Genomic DNA, 22,856 nt, shown 5'->3' on the forward strand with positions numbered 1-22,856 from the left:
CTCCGCGCGCCCCTGGTCGGCCCGCTCGGCCCGGGCGCCACCCCCAGCCCCGACGAGCCAGCGGCCGTCCACTCTACGGACCGCGTAGACGCAGCCGCTACCCGGCACCCCGCCCGCCTCGGCACTCCAGCCACCGGCACTGCCGCACTGGGCCCCCCTTGGGCGGGCGCTCAGAGCAAAAGGCTGAAGTGCGAGGCACTTGTCACTGTCGGAGGCGGCAGAAGCTCCTGGCCGGGACCCACAGCGAAGCCAGGACAGGGGCTGAATGAGGGCAGTGGCGTTTGGGCGGACCCTGAAGGAGCTCGGGTCAGGTGCAGTGGGGGCCCCCTCGATGGCCGCCCGACCCCGCACTTCACCTGTGTGCCCCGCGGGAGTTGGCGGTGGCTCGCTAGGTATGCGCTGACGGCCACCCGCCTCTTTCCCTGACAGAACGGTGCTGGGCCCTTGGGGACAGACCACAGAAGCACAAGCAGCTCTCCTAGCCTCAGGAAACGGGGTCAAGGGCTTTTACCAGCAGCCTTAGGACACAGAAACCAAGCCAGGACCCCCATGCATCCCCCACCCCAAAAGGCTGGGCTTACACCACAGACCACACTCAGCCACCACAACTTCCTTGCAAAAACCCTCAGCTCACCCGAGGGCCAATGGAAATTTATTGTTTTTTTTTTTTTGCCGTCCTTTTCCATCTTTTCCCAAGTGGCTTTTCCTCGCAAAATGCCTGACATGAACCAGAGGGGAACCTGGGAGCAGGGGGCACCCCAAGGGGCAGCCCAGGGACTTAAATACAAGCTGGAGGGCAGGACACAGGTGGGACAGGCAAGAGACAGCATGAGGGGCATGGCTTCTCAGGGAGACCAAAGACCTGCTTTCCTGCAGGAAGCAGCTGTGCCAGAGGACAGGGGATAGGATCCTGGGTACAGAGGGGGTAAGCAGAGAGGCCCCTCAACCCTGGGTGGAACCCACATTCCCCAGAGGACAAGTAGCGGCAGGGGTTGAGGGCCTGCCCTGGCAGGGTCCAGGGACAGAGGGGAAAGTGAGCCAGATGTGCTGCCTTGGGGAAAGGGAGGAGGTGCTGGCAGAGTGAGGGTTAAGGCTGGTACCCAGCCTCTGGCTCAGTGGGCCTTCCGCCTCCGCCTGATGTGGGGACAAAGGGGCACAGTGGGCAGGCAGCGCATGGGCCTGGCTCTGGCAGGGCAGAGGGTGGCAAGAGCAGACTCCCTCCGGGCTCAAGACACAGGCCCAGCACCACTACCCACCCACCAGCCCTAGATGTACTCAGACCCCACCACAGCTGGACGGCTCGAGCTGGGAGTGTGGGAGGGGAGAGGAGGCAGTAGGGGGAGGAAAGGGTAGGCTGCTGGGCCTCTGTGGCCCCCATGCCCGTCCTGAGGTCCAGCCCAGGTCCTGGACCCCCTGGCCACACTCCTGGCCCTGAGCACTGACTGCAGCCAGGGAAGTAGAGGCTGGGGAGCCTGTCAGCTCTTGGGCAGGGGGAGAGAAGAAAGAAGGGGCAGGAGAGAAACCCAGTGCAGCATACATGGGGGTGGGAGACTGACAGAAGAGCCCTCATTCCAAAGAAAGGTGTGTGGTGGGCATCTTGGAAAGTTACCTAGAGGCAGCAGCAGAGCAGGCCCCCGCCCTGCCCAGCCACAGGTCCTGGGTGTCCTCCCTTAAGGACCCTGACAGAACCAGGGCTCAGGGCAGCAGGCAGATGGGCCAGAGGGAGATGGGGAGCCCGGGACACCCCAAAGCCACAGACTCAAATGCCCCAGGAGAGGGAGAGGGAGGCACCTCCTGCCCCTCTAGGGACATCATCTGGAGAAGGTGCCCCCTCCTGTCCCACTCCATGTGCCCCTCCTAGCAACAGCCGCCACCTGCCGGCTTTACAGGGGTGCTGTCGATCTTGAGATTGGGCCGCTCGCCCCCGGAGGCTGCTCCGGGGCCCATCCGCTTTTTGATCTCAGCAGCCATGGTCATGAACGCCTGCTCGACATTGGTGGCATTCTTGGCACTCGTCTCCAGGAAAGGGATGCCCAGAGAGTCTGCAAACTCCTGACAAGGGAAGAGGAGAGAAGAGGAGGGGAGAGCAGGTGAGGAGCGGCAGCCCAGCCCCACCCAGGCCGCCCGGCCTGCCCGCTACCTTGGCTGTGGTGTTGTCCACCACCTTCTTGGTGGTGAGGTCGCTCTTGTTGCCCACCAGGAGCTTATTGACGTTCTCGCTGGCGTAGCGGTCAATCTCCTGCAGCCACTGCTTCACGTTGGCGTAGGATTCCTAGAGGGGGTCAAGGTCCAGAGTTATTTTGCTTCCAACTCTCACCCCTACCCCAGGCATGGAGAACAGGAACTTCTCTGAGGGGAACGGTGCAGCTCCAGGCCCCTGCAAAAGGCAGAGCCCTGGGCTCAGGGATGGAAAGGAAGCCCTGTGCTCCAGGCTGAACCTTCCTCCCGGCCTCCTCCATCCGAGACCCAGGACAGCCCCAGCAGCCTGCCAGTTGCCCCAACACCTCAACAGCTGCCTAGACCTCAGGGCCTGCCTGCTCTGCTCCCTGCAGCTGTCTCTCTCCCTGGGACACTTGCAGGCCTAACCACATGTGGGAAGCAAAGAGAGAGCGGAGGGGAGACAGGAACGGAGTAACAGGTCCGCAAAAGTCACGGTTCCCAGCGTGGCCTGAAAATCCCTTTAAGGTTTGAACACTTGGAGCACAGTGGAGGTTGAGGGTCCTCTCAGAGGCGGCCCTGACCCATGAGGAGACAGGAATCCTGGGAAGAGCCCAACATTCATCCTACTTTTGACACCAACAGCCTCCTCACTTGGCTTCAGACTCTCCCAGCAGCTTGCCCCTGCACCACACACAAAGGACAGAAGTTTAAAAAAAAAAAAAAGAAAGAAAGAAAAAAGAGAAGAGAAAAAATGGTACTCAGAGACCAGGGGGAAAAAAAAAGAAAAAAGAGAAAACAAAGGACAGAAGTTTTAGGAAAGTCTCAAACTAGGGCCACTTTTCCTCCTTAGGAGCCAGAGGCCTGGTGATACCACACTGGCTCACTTAGACCTCTTGCCACGTTCCAAGTTGGGGCCTGTGCTAAGTGCCGGGGACAAAGGGGGAAATCAACCTGGGCCCTGCCCTAACGCATCCAGGGAATAGTAGAGGAATAGACCATGCCACCCACAAGGGCAAGACAGGTTAGAAGGCAGGGGCTGGGGTGTCCCCATACCACCTCTGCTCCAGGTGGCAGCAACAGCAGACCACAGCCCACAGGCAGGAACTGGCCTTTGCAGGAGAGGTGCCAGCTGGGGAGCTAGCATGTGCCAGGTCACAGAATGGGAGGGGCATGGTGTCTCTGGGGAATGGGAGGAAGTGAAATGCTGCTGGGATGCAGATGCTCAGCAGGGAGGGAGAGGGAGGAGGGAGGGAGAAGGGGAAAGTGGGGAGAGGCCAGAGCACTGACAGTCTTAGCCTGGCTAAGTCTTGGACAACCAGGAGCCAGTGGACATTTTCTTATGCCAGAAGCAGCAGGATCACACCTGTGGTCTGAAAAGCTAGTCCTGGCAGGAGGCAGAGGCCAGATCAGACCAGCAAGATGGAGACCAGCTGGGAAGTGGTCGGAATAACCCAGGAAAGAGAACATGCGCCAAGACAGGGAAGCACACGGGATTTAGAGTCAGACCACCGCTGGTGAAGCCCTGGCTCAGCCATTTACTGTGTGACCTCAGGTATGTGACCTGACCATTCTGAGCCTCAGTTTCCTCATTTCTATAAAATAGCACCTCCCAGAAGGACTGCTGTGAGCATGAGAGAATGAACGCAGGCTTGTCTCATAACAAGTGCTTAATTAGCAAGAGCTGCTATTATCCTCATCACTGCTATTATGAGGGGACAGATTTGAGAGAGATGATGGGGAGAGAATAGAGGGGACTTGAGACTGACTGGATGGGGGAGGGAAGAGTTTTCTGGTCAGGCTGACAAGGATTGTGCCACAAAGATGGGGATGCAGATGGGCATGGTGGCGCACGCCTGTAGTCCCAGTGACTCAGGAGGCTGAGGTGGGAGGATCCCTTAAGCCCAGGAGGTTGAGACTGCAGTGAGTTATGATCACACCACTGCACTGCAGCCTGGGTGACAGAGTGAGATCCCATGTCTTTTTTTTTTTTGAGACAGAGTTTCACTCTTGTTACCCAGGCAATCGTATGATCTCGGCTCACTGCAATCTCTGCCTCCCAGGTTCAAGCGATTCTCCTGCCTTAGCCTCCTGAGTAGCTGGGACTACAGGCATGCGCCACCATGCCTGGCTAATTTTTTTTTTGTATTTTTAGTAGAGATGGGGTTTCTCATGTTGGTCAGGTTAGTCCCAAACTCCTGACCTCAGGTCATCCGCCCGCCTCGACCTCCCAAATGCTGGGATTACAGGTGTGAGCCACCGTGCCCAGCTGACTCCATGTCTTAAAATAAATAAATAAAAACTTGCCAGGCATGGTGGCTCACACCTGTAATCCCAGCACTTTGGGAGGCTGAGGCGAGAGGATCATGAGGTCAAGAGATTGAGACCATCCTGGCCAACATGATAAAAACCTGTCTCCACTAAAAATACAAAAAAAATTAGCTGGGCGTGGTAGCGCACGCCTATAGTCCCAGCTACTCGGAAGGCTGAGGCAGAATTGCTTGAACCTGGGAGGCGGAGATTGCACTACACTACAACCTGGGCAACAGTGCGAGACTCCGTCTCAAAAAATTAATTAATTAATTAAAAAATAAATAAATAAAAATTTTAAAAATGGGGATAGAGGCGCTGGTTTGGAGAGAGACAATGAGGCTAGTGTTGGACATCTGAGTTCTGCAAAAGCTGCTTGAGGATGAGAAAGGGTGTGCTCAAAAGCCAAAAGTCCTGAGTTCTAAAACCGGCTTTGCCCTTCCTGTCAGGCCAGTGGCAAGTGACTTAACGCCTCCTCATCTGGAAAACACAGGCCCCACCATTTAGTTTACTAGAGGAGATCATTGAGATCAGAATTAACAAAAACACAAAGTGCCAGGGCACACATGGACAGAGAAGGGAAGCCACAGCCACGGCTGTGAGATGCAGGAATCACAGAATACAAGGCAGAAGCAAACCACAGAGTGGCCACAGCCATGCACAAGAGAGGAGGAGAGTCCAGGGCAGAGCTGGGAAGCAGCAAACATGGGTGATAGGAGGCAGCCCCGGAAAAACAGTCAAGAGCCGCTGACAATACAGCATCGAGTGCTGCCGGAGATGAGGGAGGTGGGACAGGCCACTCTTCAAGGAGACAGAACAGATTTCAAAGCCATGAGAGGTCAATCAGCTGAAATGAGGTCACTGGACACGGCAGTCAGGAGGGCCTTGGTAACCTCTGTATGGGTGGTAGGTATGTAGCTTCCCCACAGCTCATCCAGAGCTGGGGACATCATGAGTTCCTGGTGAGCTAAAGAGCCCAGCTGCCCCTCAGACGGGGACTGTTCCCAGACCAGGGCTGATTTAAGCTTCTCCTCATCTCCAGGGCTTGGCCCTGTTAAGCAACATTTAGTAGAAAAAAACAAAGCAGGTGGAATGAGCCATCCAGGCTTTATGCCTCTCGGACTAGCTGGATCCGGAGCCCAACTCCTCACCTGTGCGATAGGAATATAACACAGACCTCTTCTGAGCATCAGAAGCAATCTGAGGGCTGGGCCACGTTCTGTCAACTGTAAGGTTTCATGGGACCATTTCTGGCTGTTGCTACCACCACTGCCAGTCACATGGGACTAATGCTGCTGCTGGAGACACAGGGCTTCTAGACTTGCTCCCAGAGCTCAAGTCTCCTCACTTCTTTGTGTAAGGCTCTCTAATTGTCCTCTGCACCATGTCTTCACACAGGAAGCCACTGGCCCAGCATAGCAGCCACTGGCTGACTAAACTCCCACAATACACAGGTGCCCAAAAGGCCTACAATAAGGTGTTAAGTCTGGCTTGGCGGGGAGGGAAGGTGTGAGCCCTTGTCCTGACAAGATGCAGCAGGGCCCTGGGAGGATCCATGTCTGTGGCTGTTTCCCTCCTTGTGAAATAAGTCTGAGTACAATCACCTATTTTTTCCTTTTCCTAGTTAGTTCTCGCAAACAGGCAAGTACAGTGTCCTTTCCAGGAAGCATCAGGAAAGAGAGGATGGAAGGAGGAAAAAGAAGAGTCAAAGACCTAATACTGAGAAGGCCAAGCTGCGAAAGGCTGGTCCGGGAGTACCTGGTCAGTGACGTCATACACCACGATGATGCCATGAGCCCCCCGGTAATAGCTGGAAGTGATGGTCCGGAACCGCTCCTGGCCCGCTGTGTCCCACTAGGAGACAGTAGGCAGAGGAGCAGGTCAGCTGGGGGCTCCATGCCCAGAGTCCCTTCCCTCCCAAGGTGGTTACCTCTGTACTGGGGGTTTTGGGAAGAGCAACACTCACGATCTGAAGTTTGATAGTTTTGCCATCCAGCTCAATGGTTCGGATTTTGAAGTCCACCCCGATGGTGCTGATGTAGCTCTCTGTGTACGTGTCATCCTGGAAGTTCAGGGGCCAGGGAAATGATGGAGTGAATGAGCTGAGGCTTGGAGAGCCTCCCTCCAGCTCCCTGCCACAGCTGGGTCTCCAAACCACCAAGCCCCAATTCCCAGCATCGAGCTGGCCAGCCCTTACAGTTTCAGCCCTGGTTCCCAGATCTTGTAATTACTGTGCTCTGGGTTGTCCCTTCTCCCCCTAGCTGCCAGTCAGGACCCCAGGCGGATGGTATGGGAGGCTTCTTACTCACAGCAAACCGCAGGAGCAGGCATGACTTGCCCACGCCTGAGTCGCCAATCAAAAGCAGCTTAAACAGGTAGTCACTGGAGAGAGAGGATGGGAAGGCATGAAGGAAGGCAGGGAGCCCACCAACTATCATACTGGAGTCACAATGACAGGATCCCCCCACCCCATGAGGCATCCCTCAGTTTATTTCTTTCGTTAGTGATAAGGTCTCACTCTGTCACCCAGGCTGCAGTGCACTGAAGTGATCACGGCTCACTGCAGTCTCTACCTCCTGGGCTCAAAGTGATCATGCCACCTCAGCCTCCCGAGTAGCTGGGACTACAAGCTAACCCTTTTTTATTTTTTTGAGATGGAGTTTCGCTCTTGTTGCCCAGGGTGGAGTGCAGTGGCTCGATCTCGGCTCACTGCAACCTCTGCCTGCTGAGTTCAAGTGATTCTCCTGCCTCAGTCTCCTGAGTAGCTGGGATTACAGATGCCCACCACCATGCCTAGCTAAGTTTTATATTTTTAATAGAGATGGGGTTTCACCATGTTGGCCAGGCTGGTCTCCAACTCCTGACCTCAGGTGATCCACCTGCCTCAGCCTCCCAAATTGCTGGGATTACTGGCATGAGCCACCACACCCGGCCCTCGGCTAATCTATTTTTTGTTGAAACAGGGTCTCACTATGTTGCCTAGGCTGGTCTCAAACTCCTGGGTTCAATCGATTCACCTGCCTTGGCCTCTGAAAGTGCTGGGATTACAGGGGTGAGCCACTGCACCTGGCCATCCCTTGGTTTAGAATACTATGGTGCTCACCAGATCTTCCCACCAATCCCAGTTGGGGAGGGCTGATGCCTCCCTCCACAAACAGCTAGCCCAAAGGGCTCTCAGCTTGCTGTCTAAATTCTCACTTTATGGAGAAAGAAATCAAGACATAGAGAAGGAAAGAACCTGCCAAGGTGACAGAGCTGGATATCCTACCCTGATTTCTGAGACTTCATGGTTTGGTCCAGTAGGGGCTATTTAGGGAATCCCCAGTACATGCCCTGTGGTGTGCCTGGCTTGGCAGGAGAGGCCTCAGAAGCAGAAGCCAGGGCCCAGCCTAGAACCTATTAAGTGAAAAAGCCACTTAAAGAACCTGATGGCTGGGTGCTGTGGCATGTGCCTCTGGTCCCAGCTACCAGGGAGGCTGAAGCAGGAGGATTCCTGGAGCCCAGGAGTGCAGTGCATGACCAGCCTGGGTGATGTAACAAGACCCTGTCTTTTTTTTTTTTTGAGATGGAGTCTTGCTCTGTCATCAGGCTGGAGTGCAGTGGGGTGATCTCGGCTCACTGCAACCTCTAACTCCCTGGTTCAATCGATTCTCTCGCCTCAGCGTCCCAAGTTGCTGGGATTACAGGCACATGCCACCACACCCAGCTAATTTTTGTATTTTCAGTAGAGACGGGGTTTCACCATGTTGGCCAGGATGGTCTCAATATCCCGAACTCGTGATCCACCCGCCTCAGCCTCCCAAAATGCTGGGATTACAGGCGTGAGCCACTGCGTCAGGCCAACCCTGTCTCTTTAACAACAACAAACCTGTTATGAAGTCACCAGGAAGAGATGGTCAAGTTGCAATGAAAATTGTACTTAAGGCTGGGTGCAGTGGCTGACACCTGTAATCCCAACACTTTGGGAGGCTGAGGCACGAGGATCATTTGAGCCCAGGAGTTTGAGACCAGGCTAGGAAACATATCAAGACCATGTCTCTACAAAAAATTTAAAAATTTGCCAGATGTGGTGGTGTGCCTCTGTATTCCCAGCTACTCAGGAGGCCAAGGAAGGAGGACTGCTTAAGCCCAAGAGTTGGAGGTTGCAGTGTGCCATGATCACACCACTGCACTTCAACCTGAGTGACAGAGAGAGGCCCTGTCTCAAAAAAAAAAAAAAGGTAAAAGGTAATCACATTTAATATTATTGAGTTCCAACTTGTGACTGACCCTGTGTGAAGTACTTAAAATGCATCATCTCATTTAATCTTCCCAACAGTCCAATGCTGTCAGTTTTGTCATTGTCCACTAATGAGGAAACCAGAGGCCAGAGAAGGGAAGTGACTTGCCCTAACTTACACAGTTTATCGCTTTAAGACTCAAACCAGGTTTGTCAGACTCCAAAGTCCCTGCGAGAGCCTGCTGGTTCCCTTCTCTGTTCCCCTCCCAATCCAGGTCAGAGCTTCACCCTTCCCCAAGGAAACCTGAGACCTGGATGTGGAGGAGAAAAAGGAAGTGGCAGAAGAGGAAGAAGATAACTGATACTTGGGGAAAACTATTCGTCCTGGGCATGAGATGTAGGCCATCTACCCGCAGGGCGAGTGACCAAGAGTGAGGAGAGTTTGAGGACCAGAGAATCCCCATAGTGGGAGAGCAAATTCCATATTCATCTGAACTTCACAGGCAGTGTGACAGCCAAGGGAAGGGGTGTGACGGTGGCGTTGGGGGCCAGAGCAAAAGGGAGGAGAGGGCGGGAAAGGACGGACAGCCGGGAGCGACAGGACTGCGCGACCCAGGAAAGGGGTAGGAGGCAGCCCCGGAGGAGAGGACCTGCGGGAGACCCGACCCAAGAGGCACTTTAGGGCCTCCCGCGTAGTTGGCCAGCTTCTGGGCAAGCCCCAGGAGCCGGGCTTCAGGAGAAGAGGGCAGAGAGATTCACTGCCCGACCTAAAGGGCCGGAGCCCGAACCCGAGACCAGAAACTATCGAGACGGGCTCCAAAACGTCGGGACAGTTGTCAAGCAGCAGGTGAGGAAACTGAGGCCTGAAATGACCAGGACTGCGGGGTCATCTGACCGATAAGGCCTGTCTCGGGCTCCAAGAGCTGCCCCTCGGGGTCGCCACGAATGGGCTCCGCGCGAGAGGACTCGGGGTGTTGAGCCGGGGTCCTGGGGCTCCTGGGGGGAGGGGCAGAACCCGGATGCAAGGGGGGGGGTCAACGGAAGAGAGACCCGGATGTGGGGGAGCCGCACAGTCCTGACCCGGGCCAGACAACCCCGGTAAGCGTACAACCCCGTACTCGGGATCGAGGCTGCGCCGAACGGCGCGGGCGGGGCTCACTCACTATTCGGGGTTCATGGCGGCGGCGGCGGCCCGCTCGGTCGCTCCCAGTCAGCTCTGCTCCGCCTCCCGTTCCAAGATGGTGGCCGCTCCGCCCCAGTGGCCCCGCCCGCGGTGCGCAAGCGCAAACGTTGTCGTCTGGAGCCTCGCCGCGCTGTTTTTCGGAACTTGTAGTCGGCCACTTCTCCTACTCAAACCAGCTGCGCAGGCGTAGTCGGGGAGCCCGCGCCTCCCCGCCCACTCCCATCACTGCTGGCGCATTGCCTTCTGGGATTTGTAGTTTGCACAGTGGACGCACCTAGGCTTGAGCACTGCCTGACTGCGCGTCGGTGTTTAAAAAGCTCAATATAGGGCTGCTCTTGGCACGTTTCACATCTGTTTGACGGAGGCAGTCATCCTTACCCTCTCAGCACCCACGTTGGTAACAGTAAATGAGAAGGTGGGTGCTAGTAACAGGATAATACAAGTTCATTTGTCCAGGGTTCTTCATGTACTGGGCACTCCTAACTCTCAGCCGCGTGTCATCGCCCGCATTTCATAGATGAAAAAACTGAGTCTCAGGAAACTCACTCAAAGTTAAAAACTTTGTGAGGAGCAGAGCTCACAAGAGCCCACCGTCTCTAGAATCCCAGAAGTGAGGGTTTTAGGGAAAACCTGACTTGTGGGGTCCCCACACAATTCCCAGTGGGGCAGAATACTTAGGCCCACCTGCGCGGACAGCGGGTGAGCGAACCCACTCACGCGCGATCCTTCCCGGCTCCACCCAGTATGGAGACGCTGGGGGCCCCCGACCTCCGCCTCAAAACAAGCCCGGCTCAGATTCAAACCGTCTTTATTTCTACAGCAACATCTGAAAATAGAGAGCAGCCGCCTCACCCGCAACAGGGGCAGCCCCTCCTGCCACAGGGGACCGTCGCCGCCCCTCACGAGAAGCTGCAGGCGTAGGGGTAGGCGTGGCAGGATGGCTCGGCGGGCGGTGCCCGGGGCAGGGTCTGGCCGTGCCTGGGCGGGGCCGGGCGGGAGGGGCAGTGCATAAGGCCGGGATGCGGGGCAGGGCCCGGCGGTGGGAGGACGGACTACGGGAGACCCCCGTCCTGGGGCACAGGGCGAAGGCGGGGTAGGGCGCATCCCAGGAGGAGAGCGAGAAGGTCAAGGTACCCCCTTGGGAAGCGCCACTCCCGAGAATGTGGAGCCTGGGAGATACCACCGCACGGAATGGGGGTGATTAAGGCCTGGGCGGTACCACTAGAGGAAGGGACAGGGGAGGCCCGGGTAGTACCGTGGACTGACGGGAGGGGCGCGGCCAATAACTTATTTCTCTATATACAGAAGCAACGGCCGGGTTGACTTGGGAAGGCGGGTGAGGGTGCCGAAGGGCCGGCGAGTGCTTAGTGTTCTTGGCTCTGGGGTTTGGGGAGGCCAGGCCACTGAGTCTATCGTGGAGACTCCAGCCGGCACCTCCTGCTGACCACGAACCTAGGGAAGAGAGGGCCCTGCTGGAAGGAATAAATAAGGGATCGAGCTGGAGTGGGCAGGCCCAGCCTCCAGGGCTCAGGCTGAGATGACAAGGGAGAAGGTTACCCTGAGATTGAACAGAAAAGACAGGGGCCATGGGGGAGAGAGGCGGGACAAGCAGCAGGCCCATGCGTAGGGCTGGGGTGAGGGGGGTGTGCCAGGTGGGCGCTCTGATGACTGGCTGTCCCTTCAGCATTAGCCCACCAAGGAGCTTCGTCGGGAGAGGTCCATCGAGCTGGAGCTGAGAGTGCGGCTGTCAGAGAGACCTGTGCTTCCAGGCTGTGGACAGAGGGGGCAGGCGGCTCAGCCCCGTGCTGCTGCGGGTCTGTGCCTCCCTGGCCCGAAGGGGCCTGACCCGGCAGAGGCAGGGCAGAGGCAACTGGAGTCCCTGAGCTGGGCAGAGGCAGTGGCAGTTCCAGCCCAAGGCCACACCCTGGTGCCCTGACACTCCCGCCCCCCTCCTCCGTGACTGTATTGGCACTGGCCGCTTACACATCCACCCAAAGGCAGGGGCTGTGTTCTTCCTCATGTGTCTCCCCATTGTCCAGCCCAAAGCAGGCCTGAGACAGAGTCGGGAACTGTTGCTGGATGAAGAGGCATGCTGGAGGGAAGCTAGGCAGCACGCATGCTGCCCAGTGCCCGGACGCCTGCCTGCCCCTACCTGGGCTGGCTCTTCCACACTCTTGTTGAGGAAGTTGAGGGAACTGGCCCGCTTCATCCTGAGGGAAAAGGATGGCCTGGGATTTGCCAAGGTGGAACTCAGGGGAGATGAGGGCAGGGAGCAGGGTGGAGCTGGGGAAGGAGCAGACTGGTGGGTGATGGTGCCTGAGAGGGATGGGGAGGTTGCCTGGGGTCAGTGGGGCTCACTCTGGGTCAGAGGCTCATCTGGGGTTGTTGGGTGGTTCTTGAGGCTCACCTTGGTGGGGGGCTCACCTGGGGTTAGGGGGCTCCTGGGGGCTGCCCCCCTGCAGCTTCTTTACCAGCATCTCGCTGCTGCGCCTCAGGGCATCTCGGAGCTTCCCAAAGGAGCCACTGCGCCGCAAGGAGCCACTGCCATCCTGCGGGTGGACAGGCTCACCTCTAGGCCCTGCTGGCCACTTAGGCTCCCAGCCCGCCCCAGCCCCACAACTCACCCCACTCCACTCAGGTGTAGGCCCTGCCTCCTCGAGGTCAGACTCAGACCGAGGCCCGGCACCCCCAGCCATGTCTCGGCTGCCACGGCGGTCTCCCCGCCCGCTACTGCCATCTTTTAGCAGTTCCACCACCTTGGTCTGGCTTGCGGGGTCCAAACCCTGAGGGAGGGGCAGGGGCATCAGGCAGTGACTGAGCCACACCCAGGGCCACACAGGTGTCTGCCCACCCGTTCCTACATGGAGCCCCACCTGCTTCCGGTTGCGGCTGGCACAGTCCTCTAGCGTATGCGCGGCTTCCAGTTTGCCCTGGCGCCGGTACAGGGCCCCCAAGCTGCGCAGGGTGGTGTTGACCGTGGGGCTGTGGATGGGACAGTCTCAAACTCCCATGTTCCCCCAGACCTAGGGCCTATCCTGGTACCCAGCCCACACAGGCCCTGAGGAAGCAGGGACCACTGGGCTAGCCAGAATCCATTCTCTCTCATGTCAAGCCCTGTACTGGGCCCACCCAGCCTCTTCTGTCCTGAGGGAATTACCCCAGGGCTGGGGACCTGGCCCTAGGGCCCTCATGGGATGTGTCACCAGGACCCAAAGCTGGGAGACCTGGAGCAAGAGAATCAGGCTGAGAATTAGGAGAGTGCATCTTCTTGGGATAGGTGACCTGTGAGCTGGGCCTTGCCAGGTGAGTGGCAGAGGAGAGGTGTGTCAGGGATGAGAGTACGGAGCGCAGAGCTCCCCAGCCCCACCCTGCCCCCCTCACCTGTCTACTTTACAGGCCTTGTACCAGCTGCCATATTCCCCATAGGGGGTGCTGTCCCGGCGCTTATCCTGGAGGAAAGAAAGGTCACATGAAGTGAGAGCCCAGGCCTTGTGTGCACATCCAGCCTCCCCTGACAACTGCCCAGCCCTGCCCCACAGAGCTACCTTGCTCTCCTCCCGCTCCTCTGCATGCATCCAGATGGGCTTGTTGTCCCCTAGGGAGAGAAAGGGGACTGTCACCAGCCTACCACATAGGCCTCACCTGGTTGGGCTGGACACAGGATGGGGTCTGGGGAGAGAGGACCAGGGTTGAGCTTTGTTGAATGAAGGAACAAGAATGAGACCCAAAACACTACTGACCCCCTTGTGGACAAAGAGATGAGCAGAATAGACCCTTACACACCTCAGGCCACAGCCCAAGACATGTGATAGGCCTGAATGATGGGCCAGGCTCCAAGGGACTCAGGAGCAGGAGATGACTAGCCACCCGGGGCCAGAGGTGGTTTCCCAGAGAGGGAGACGCTGGGGCCAGGCCCTCAAGGTTAGCAGGAGTCGCCAGTGGAGAAAGGGGATGCAGAAGTGTGTGAGGCACCGGCAGGCCAAGGGGGCTGCCTGAGTCGGGTGTGTGTTCACGTATGCAAACGTGAACACAGGTAGCTGGGCACCAGCTGAGGGTGAGGCTGGGGACCAGCCAGGCCAAAGCCTGAGGACCTGCTGGCTGAGGGATTTGTCCTGGGTGCTGATGGCAGAGCGGGCCTGGGATGAATGGGCCAGAGGCACATGGCAACCACGCACTCACCATTGACAGAGCCAAACTCTTTCTCATGAGCGCGGGTGAGGATCTCCTTGTACAGGATCTCTGCATCCTGGTACTTGCCCTGCTTCAGGTAGCAGGAAGCCTGGAAGCAGGGGACCCAGAGAGTGAGTGGGATGCATGGAGCCAAGCCATTCTCTCCTCCTTCCCCAACCTCATCCCTCCCTCCCTCCTTCCTATCCTCCAGCTCCTTCCCATCCTCCGGCCCCTCCCAGCCCCAAGGCACCAGGTTATTCTTGGTCTTAGCCACGTTGGGGTCGTCGGGCCCAAGGCGTGTAGCATAGATCTCCAGTGCCCGCCGGTAGTAGTATTCCACCTCCTCGGCTTTGCCCTGGTTCTGGCATAGCAGGGCCAGATTGCTGAGCTGCTTGGCCACGTCTGGGTGAAACTTGCCCAGGACCTGGGATGGGAGAGGGAGCCAGGGGCTGGGCTCAGGGCTGACCGGGCCCCCACCTCCCAGACCCCCAGCCTGCCCAGCCCTGCCTGCTCCCACCTTCTCCCGGATCTCCAGCGCCCGCTTGCACAGCGGCTCGGCCTCCTTGTACTTGCCCCGCTTGCCATACAGGACTGCCAGGTTGTTTAGTGTTGCAGCCACCTAGGGATGGGAGAAAGGAAGCTCCTTGACCCAGGCCCTGCAGGACTCTGGGACCTGCAGGGGATGGGGCACAGCCCCCACCTCCCACCCAATCCTCACTCACGGCCGGGTGGTCCTTGCCCAGTGTCTTCTCCCGGATGGCCAAAGCATCGTTGAGCAGGTGGGCAGCCTCCTTGTACTTGTTCTGGTCCCTGGGAGCAGGCAGGAGCATGGTCAGGGCTGTCATCCAGCTCAAGGCCCTCCCAGTGGCCTTCGATCCCTGTGGTCACTCCTGTACTCACTGAGGAGTATGACAATTGTGGGGAGACCTGCTCAGCTCCTGCCCTCTGAGCTCTGGGGGCTGTGGGCAGTTTTCTCACAATTGACTGGGGTGTGTGGTGCTGGGGTCCCACCGACTGCCTGGTGGCTAGTGTCCTGGGTGCCACATGGCTCTCCTGCTGCCCCTCTAGCGTGTCCTGCTCTCCAGGTCCCAGTGCCTTTGCTTATGCTGGCTTTTTACCATGGGAACCTTTTCCAGCCCTCTTATATTGGGCAAACTCACTTTCTACCAAAGCCCCTCCTCCAGCCTTGGTACCTGGAGAAGCCATGCGGACTCCCCAGGACCCTTGGAGTCCTCATGTGCAGTGCCTCCGAGGTTCTGGCCAAGCCTCTCTCCTATACTAGGCAGTTTTACTCGCATCTATAGCCCGGCTCCACGCAGACGGGGCCCAAGTCCTGGCCCACAGTAGGCACCAAGGGTTGGTGATCCAGGGCTAGAGCCTTCCAGAACAATTTGGGCAGCCCCAGGGAGCCCTCACCGATAGACCAGTGCCAGGATGTTCAGCATGGTGGCAACGTCAGGGTGGTCGTGGCCTGAGGTCTTCTCCAGGTCCTCCAGTGCCTGCTTGCAGAGTGGCACAGCTACCTCGTAGCGGCCCTGTGAGGCATACTGGATCACCAGGTTGTGCAGGGTGCGGAGCCGGGCCGGAATCTCGTATCCCCCATGCTGAGCAGACACATCCCCTCCTCCTGGGCTAGGGGCTGCAGGCCAAGGGCAGGAGGTCAGATGTACCATTTGTCCAATGGGCTGGGCTGGCACATGCCAGCTGTGCCTTTGAGCCACTTCACACGTGGCCCTGGGCAAGTCACTAAGCACTCTCTCAGTTTCCCCATTTATAGAGTGGGTCTAGTTACCCCATAGAAAGAGAGAGTAGAGGCCCAGCTCCAGTACGTCAGGCTCAGTATCCTGGGGTAAGTCACCTAACCTCTGAGCCTGTGTCCCTGTGTACAGAGTGGAAGCCTCAATGCTCGCCCAATACCTGAGCATGGCAGGCACTGGCCCTGGTGTGGCTCTGTCTGCACGTGCCTCCCTCAGAGGTGTGCCTCCCTCAGAGGTGGCGCAGAGTGGAAGATAACTCTCCCAGGGGTCTGGGGAGCTAGTGGCAGAGCAGCACTGGAAGCCAGGCTGGCGACTCCATAGCTCTTAACTGTGATGTCTGCTCCCCAGAACTGGGGGATGTGAGAAGCAGCAGCACGTACGACTGTTCTTGAAGCTCTAACACTAGGATGTCATGAGCAGAAGTAAGGCAGGAAGGAACATGGCAGCCACTCGGTCCCAAGGACTGAGAGTTCACACAACCTTTCCTTCCCTCACTCCAGAACTGCCCATCCGCACCTGGGCTCTGCTCATCCTCATTGGGGAACAGGTCATCCAGAGTGTCTTTGGGGACGTCCCCCTTCTCCTTCTGGGGAGGAAGACAGGATGAGCGTCAGGGAAGGAAGCCCAGGGCGGCCAAGGTGACCATGGGCTGGGGTGGAGCCAAATCTGCTCCATGCTGCCCCCTCCCTGCTCCCAGGCCCCCTTGCTGGGCAACAGTGACCATGGTAGGGGCTCACGTTAGGGGAGGCGTCTTCGTCCAACTTGCGGATCTGGCTCATGAACAGCAGGTGCTGCTTCTCCTCCTCGAGCTGGGCCACGGCTTGCTCACTGCGCTGCAGCTTCTGCTGTGTGCCCGCCAGCTCCTCACGCAGCCACTGGTTCTCCTGCACCAGGCGCCGCACCTGCGCCCGCAGCTTCTGCTTTTCCGATTCTACGGCCCCCAGGTGGCTCGACAGTGCCAAGATCACCTGTGCAAACAGCCCAGGTAAGGGTCGAAGCCCTGTCGATCCCCTCACTTATGACTCTAACCTGGGCCTTGTGAAGAGCCAGGCCTGACCCTACAGTGAGAAGCTGTAGGCCTTGGGCTTCTCTCCTCCTCAAGGGAGAATCTCCTCAAGGCCCCAAACGCACCATAGTCCAAGACCCAAACCCAGGAGGCTTGGGAGTCCCCAATTCCTTCCTTCTGGGATCAGGAGAACCCCAGAAAAGTGCTAGTTGGGGTGCTATGGTTTCCCTGAGCTCCTAGCCCCTTCTTTCATCTCTCCCTGGGTTGTACTCAAGCTCCTGCTGCCACAGCCACTAGGTTACTGCTCCCTGCCCCAGGGCTAGCGCTTGCCCACAGAACTTTGCTAGATGGCTGAAAGGCCACCCAAAGACTCTGTCCCCACTTCTGCCAAGGGGCCACAGCATCCCCTGCCTTTCTACAGCTCCCAGATCGGGAAGGGGCATGTGTCCCAAATGCTCAGCTGGCATGAGGAGCCACAGGGACAGGAAAAGCCTTGGCCTCAAACTCCACCCCTCTCCCCAGCCTCTATAACTCCTTTCCTGAGTTTCTAGTCTCTTCCTGCCTAGGTTCCACCCTCCCTTCTCTCTCTCTCTCTCTTTTTTTTTTAATTTGAGATAAGGTCTCACTCTGTCACCCAGGCCGAAGGGCTATGGCACCATCACAGCTCACTGCAGCCTCTACCTTCCAGGTTCAAGTGGTCCTTCCCTCCTGAGTAGCTGGGACTACGGGTGCACACCACTACTCTTGGCTAGTTTTAAAAACTTTTTGGCTGGGGGCAGTGGCTCACGCCTATAATCCCAGCATTTTGGGAAGCAGAGGCAGGCGGATCACGAGGTCAGAAGATCGAGACCATCCTGTCCAAAATGGTGAAACCAAAATGGTGAAACCTCATCTCTACTAAAAATACAAAAATTAGCCAGGTGTGGTGTCACGTGTCCCTAGTCCCAGCTACTCAGGAGGCTGAGGCAGGAGAATCGCTTGAACCTGGGAGGTGGAGGTTGCAGTGAGCTGAGATCGCGCCACTGCACTCCAGCCTGGGCGACAGAGTGAGACTCTTATCAAAAAAAAAAAAAATTTTTTTTTGTAGACATGCGGTCTTACGATGTTGCCCAGGCTGATCTAGAACTCCTGGATTTAAGCAATCCTCCCACCTGGGCCTCCCAAAGTGCTGGGATTACAGGTGTGAGCCACCACACCTGGCCTTACTCTGGGCCTTCACCCTTTCCTGTTCCTTCACGGTCCAGGGTCATTTCTGCAGTGGTGTCTCCAGCTAGTCACACCTCCCACTCTGCTCCAGCTTCACACATGGCCTGGATGCCCCTCCGTGCGGACTGTCCCGCCTCTGTGAGAGTGCATGTGCTCCACCAGGTGCGGGGCCCCTGAGTGTCCTCTCCACCTCTGACAGCCAAGTGGCAGAGGAATGAATGTCCTTGCAGAAGGCCAGGCTGTCTGGGACCCTGCACTTTCTAGTTGGTTAGCAAATGCCTAAGTGACAGGTGTTTCCATAACCACTAGCTTTAAAAAAATAATTCCCCCAACAGCCTGGAAGTGTACACAGCAGATGGCATGATCCCTATTTTAAAGACAAGGAAACCAAGATGATACAACCTCCCCAGGATTCACGCGCCAGGCAGGGGCTCAGCCAAGCTCTGAGGGGAATAAAACAAGTCTAACTCCTTGTACATCCCAGTGGCTCCTGGACATCTCCATCTGCCTGTCATCCTGGCAGCCTCAGTTAAAGGGGACCAAAACAGAGTTCTGATCCATCCAGGCCCTCTCTTCCCTTAATTTGCTTAAACTACAAACCTGGGAATGATGCTTCTCTCCTCTCTCCCCCTTATTCCACCCCCGGCTCTTGCTGGACCTACCTCCAGAACATCCAGAACATCCAGAACGGATCCTTTTCTCCAGCGTCATAGCCACCCCTTAATTCCAAGCACCAGCTCTCATTTGAATTCCAGCAGTGGCTTCCTAACCACTCATTGCAGAATGATTCCATCCTTGACCCACTCAGGTTTATTCTCCACATCTCAGCCAGAGAGAGTTTTTAGAAACCCAAGGCAGACTGTGTTGCCTGCCTGCTTAAAGCCCTCCAAAGGCTTTCTGATTTCCTGAGAATAAAACCCAAACTAACTAGGCCACATCTGGCTCTTGGTTTCTCCCCAGGCCTCTTCTGTCCCTCTCTGCCTTCCCATGAAGCTCCAGTCACACAGTTCCTCTCCCAGTTCCCCCACCACAAGCTTTTTCCTACCCCAGGACCTTCGCACATGCAACTCTCCCCGACCTCCCTTTGCTGGAGGCTCGTTCTTTTCTTCCTTCAGGTTTCAGTTTGTCATTTCCTCATAGAAGTCTTACCTGACCAATACACAAGACTCGTTGCTATGAGTGATCATAAGATCTTGTTCTTTTCTTTGTAGAACTCATCATAATTTATAACAACCAATTATTTCTGTATGTGTGTTTTTGTCTCTTTTCCAAATAAGGCAGGAATCTTGTCTATTTTGTTGGGCTCTGTATCCACCTAACACCCTGAGTGGCCCATCACAGGTACTAAATAACTCATCTGTTAACGAGTGAATAGAAGAATGAATTGGTGGGGGGCTGTGTTTCCTTAAGGATTTTCTTTCTGTTCTTTTATGCCATCCAGTCTCCCTTAGGTAGAGGGGAGCCCGGAATGGGGCTCTGCGTGGGGGCGAGGGTGATCACGGTCTCTTGGGGCAGGGCTGGGATTGCCGAAGTGCATTTATTTCTTCAAAAGATATTTACTGGGGTCCTAACATAGGGCTCCAGGAAACAGACGGTTCCCTGCTCGGATTCTGCTCCTACATTACCGGATTCCTCTGGAAGGCTCAATTCCTCCACTGACCTCTCACCTCAGTACCCCAGACTGACCTACCTGGGCCTCCCCCAGCCCAAGCTCAATGGCTTCCAGGGAGCGACGCAGGAGGATGCAGCGCTCCTGCGAGCCAGGCTCAGCTTCGCCGGCCTCAGGCGCAACCAGGGGAGCCAGCAAGGCACGATGCTCCCCACGCAGAGTCTCCAGTCCCTGGATGACAGCCTTGGTGCCTAGCACGATCTCATCCTGGCTCAACTTCTCCTCCCGCGGAAGCACCATCATGGCCATGGTTGTGCCGTCTGTGAGGACGAGGGGGAAGGCGGGTGCCAGGCCTGGGGCCACACCGCCGTCCACCCCGGATTAGGTAAACGCAAGCGGTCCCCGGACGCCTGGGTCCCCGGTGTGCCCAGGTCCCCCAGCCGACAGCGCGCACAGTGCCCACGCTTGGCCTACAGAGGGCGCGCCCGGCTCGTCTGGGCCAGGGAGACGCAATGCGGTGCAGCCGGACGCTGCCTCGGCCCCAGACCACCCAGCTTAGGCCGAGTTAGGTGGCCCAGTGTCCGGGTTTCCCCTGGGACATTCTAACCAGAGCAGGTATGGGGATCGTGGGAGCTCACTCCTCCGCAGGGGACCCCAGCCCCTCCGGCGATCCGGGCCCAGCCCCTCGGACAGCCCCCTCCCCAACAGGCAGTCCAAGCCGCGGAGCCCATCCCCCCGACGGGCCGACCCTGCGGAGGTCGCCCGCTAGAGGGGCTGAGACCGCGGCCCTTTAGGCCGTACCACTCCCCTAGGCCAGCGCAACGCCCTGCGGCCTCCCCTGAAAAGGCCGAGTCCTCGCCCCCGCCCCGAGACACCCAGGACCGCGCCCCCTCCCAGGGCTGGCCTGACCCTCCCAAAGGCCGCGCCCACGACGACCCCCTCCCCTAGGCCGACCCGGAGCCCCCTCCCCACTTTTAGGGCCTGATCCCCTCTCCCGCCCCGATCGGCCCGCGCCGACCTGCGCCTGCTGCTTGGGCCCGGTTCAGTCTCCGGCTCTCGCTATCGGCCGCTTCACCTGGACCCGAAATCGTGAGCCGGTCCCACCGCCTCCATCTCGCCGGACTTCCCAGCAGCCCCCGCGCCGCCTTAAAGGTGAAGCAGCTACCTCGGCGGCGTCGGAGGGGGCTAAACAAGCTCTCTGCCTGCTTGCTGCCTTAAAGGAGCGCGGGCCCGGCCGGCTCCAGCGGGAGAGGGACGGGGCGGGGCCATCGGGGAGGGGGCGGGGCGAGACGGGACGGGGGCGGGACTAGGGCGCACCCGGGGCGCAGTTCCCAGTGGCCGCCAACTCCGAGGGGTGCCTCGGCTGCAAAATGCCGCGGGGCCTCAGGGTGTGGAGCTGCTCGGGAGGTCGAACCCGAAGGTACCTACTGTGGCGCCATCGAGGACGGCGGGAGAAACAGGCCCAGAGAGAAGGCTGGGCTTCCCGGAGTACAGAGCGAAGCAGTTATCACTAACTGAACGCCTACTGCTTGTTGCGCGCTTTGGTGCCCTGGGTGCATTGACTTAATGCTCACAAAGACCCGGGAAGTGAGTGCCGCTGTTACCTGATTCGCAGATCTGACCCCAGGATCCGCATCCTGGAATCTTATCTGGTGGGGGATGCACCATCTCTGACAGAGGTGGTTCAGTGCCCTTAGCTCAAGTACATCCCGTGACAGGGAGCTTACTAGTTCGGCTTTGAGACAGCTCCAAAAGTTAGCACAAATTTCCTCGGATAGAACCGAAGTGCCTTCCTGCATTGCTCACCCAGAGCCCTAGCTCTGTCTTCAGGAAGAAGGCAGCTCATGCTGCCCAGCGTGTTGTCATCTCGTCCCCAGGCTGCCCCTGGTTGCTTCACTCAGTCCTGCGGCAGTTTCCTGACCTTTCCCCATCCCAGTTTGTCCTTTCTGGGTGTAGTCTAGCATGTCAGTCCGAGTCCTGCTCAGAAGGTGGTGCTCAGCCCAGAGCCCAATGACCAGAGACAAGGAGTCTAACTGCACAGATCAGAGGGACGGTCCCCCCATAATGAGGATGCCACCTGTCCACAAAAAAAGCCGCAAATCAGGCTGCCTTTGACACGTGAAGACCCTCTATTGTGCACATCTCAGTAACATCCAACCAGATTCTTCTTAAACCTGTGCTGTGCCAATTACTTTTTTTAAGAGACAGGTTCTTACTTTATCACCCAAGCTGGTGTGCAGTGGTGTGATCATAGCTAACTGTAACCTCAAACTCCTTTTTTTTTTCTTTTTGAGATGGAGTCTCTGTCTCACAGGCTGGAGTGCAGTGGCTCAATCTTGGCTCACTGCAACCTCTGCCTCCCGGGTTCAAGCGATTCTCCCGCCTCAGCCTCCCCAGTAGCTGGGATTACGGGCACCTGCCACCACACCTGGCTAATTTTTTGTATTTTTAGTACAGATGGGGTTTCACCATGTTGGCATGATCAACCCACCTTGGCCTCAGCCCAGCCTGTAACCTCAAACTCCTAGGCTCATGAAATTTTCTCATAATAGCCACCCAAAAAGCTAAGACTACAAGTACATGCCACTACACCTGGCTATTTTTTTTTTCCAATTTATTTTCTTAGAGACAGGGTCTCAATATGTTGCCCAGGCTGGTCTCAAGCGATCCTCCACCTCGGCCTCCCAAAGTGTTGGGATTACAGGCATGAGACACCATGCCTGGCATGATTTTTTCCAGATAGCTAATACTTTCATATGTGCAACATTGAAAAGACATACAAAGGCTGGACTTAGTGGCTCGCACCTGTAATCCCAGCACTTTGGGAGGCTGAGGCGGGTGGATCATTTGAGGTCAGGAGTTCGAGACCAGCCTGGCCAACATGGTGAAACCCTGTCTGTACTAAAAATACAAAAATTAGCTGTGTATGGTGGTGCATGCCTGTAGTCCCAGCTGCTGGGAAGGCTGAGGTAGGAGAATTGCTTCAGCCTGGGAGGGGGAGGTTGCAGTGAGCTGAGATCATGCCACTACACTTCAGCCTGGGTAGCGGAGCGAGACCCCGTCTCAAAAAAACAAAAACAAAAATTAGCAGGGCATGGTGGTGTGCACCTGTAGTCCTAGCAACTCAGGAGGCTGAGGTGGGAGGATGGCTCAAACCAGGAGGTGGAGGTTGCAGTGAGGAGAGATTACATTATGCCACTGCACTCCAGCCTGGGTGGCAGAGCCAGACCCTGTCTCAA

The 22,856-nt window shown here is 57.2% G+C and overlaps 2 protein-coding genes and 1 long non-coding RNA gene across 4 annotated transcripts; 1 reads left to right on the top strand and 2 right to left on the bottom strand.

Annotated features, from left to right (window-relative positions):
* Positions 1 to 609: 609 nt before the first annotated feature.
* RAB1B (RAB1B, member RAS oncogene family) lies at positions 610 to 9,942 on the bottom strand. The gene is made up of 6 exons (XM_012462928.2): positions 9,850 to 9,942; positions 6,777 to 6,849; positions 6,434 to 6,529; positions 6,226 to 6,321; positions 2,141 to 2,272; positions 610 to 2,052 (listed from the first exon to the last, which is right to left on the bottom strand). Exons 1-6 carry the CDS (start codon positions 9,861 to 9,863, stop codon positions 1,858 to 1,860), a joined length of 606 nt encoding a protein of 201 aa, XP_012318351.1. The 5' UTR covers positions 9,864 to 9,942; the 3' UTR covers positions 610 to 1,857.
* A 193-nt stretch (positions 9,943 to 10,135) lies between these two features.
* LOC135270059 (uncharacterized) lies at positions 10,136 to 10,978 on the top strand. Its single transcript, XR_010338280.1, has 3 exons — positions 10,136 to 10,233; positions 10,326 to 10,479; positions 10,690 to 10,978. It is a non-coding gene; the product is annotated as an uncharacterized LOC135270059 (long non-coding RNA).
* Positions 10,661 to 20,818, bottom strand: KLC2 (kinesin light chain 2). 2 transcript variants are annotated; one of them, XM_012462930.3, is made up of 16 exons: positions 20,636 to 20,818; positions 19,699 to 19,937; positions 16,534 to 16,764; positions 16,313 to 16,382; positions 15,456 to 15,678; positions 14,762 to 14,849; positions 14,557 to 14,658; positions 14,290 to 14,463; positions 14,049 to 14,148; positions 13,415 to 13,464; positions 13,251 to 13,318; positions 12,743 to 12,851; positions 12,494 to 12,652; positions 12,294 to 12,418; positions 12,022 to 12,079; positions 10,661 to 11,639 (listed from the first exon to the last, which is right to left on the bottom strand). In XM_012462930.3, exons 2-16 carry the CDS (start codon positions 19,924 to 19,926, stop codon positions 11,556 to 11,558), a joined length of 1,869 nt encoding a protein of 622 aa, XP_012318353.1. In that variant the 5' UTR covers positions 19,927 to 19,937; positions 20,636 to 20,818; the 3' UTR covers positions 10,661 to 11,555. The 2 variants fall into 2 exon arrangements, with proteins under 2 accessions (XP_012318353.1, XP_012318352.1); XM_012462929.2 differs by having other exon boundaries at positions 19,699 to 19,970.
* Positions 20,819 to 22,856: the final 2,038 nt, after the last annotated feature.

This window comes from Aotus nancymaae, unplaced genomic scaffold (assembly GCF_030222135.1).
Source record: "Aotus nancymaae isolate 86718 unplaced genomic scaffold, 86718_ANA_hifiasm-v0.15.2.pri h1tg000059l, whole genome shotgun sequence".
NCBI classification, from domain to species: Eukaryota; Metazoa; Chordata; class Mammalia; order Primates; family Aotidae; genus Aotus; species Aotus nancymaae.

Bases quoted from the DNA above. Each gene is read 5' to 3' on its own strand.
- RAB1B (XM_012462928.2), bottom strand. The intron at 2,273-6,225 runs GTACTCCCGGAC...GACCCCCTCTAG, and splicing joins TGTATGACGTCACTGACCAG to GAATCCTACGCCAACGTGAA. The intron at 2,053-2,140 runs GTAGCGGGCAGG...TTCCCTTGTCAG, and splicing joins TGGACAACACCACAGCCAAG to GAGTTTGCAGACTCTCTGGG.
- KLC2 (XM_012462930.3), bottom strand. From the start codon at position 19,926: ATGGCCATGATGGTGCTTCCGCGGGAGGAGAAGTTGAGCCAGGATGAG. The intron at 16,383-16,533 runs GTGAGCCCCTAC...CTTCCTCCCCAG, and splicing joins ACGAAGACGCCTCCCCTAAC to AAGGAGAAGGGGGACGTCCC. The intron at 15,679-16,312 runs GTGCGGATGGGC...CTTGGCCTGCAG, and splicing joins TGAGGATGAGCAGAGCCCAG to CCCCTAGCCCAGGAGGAGGG.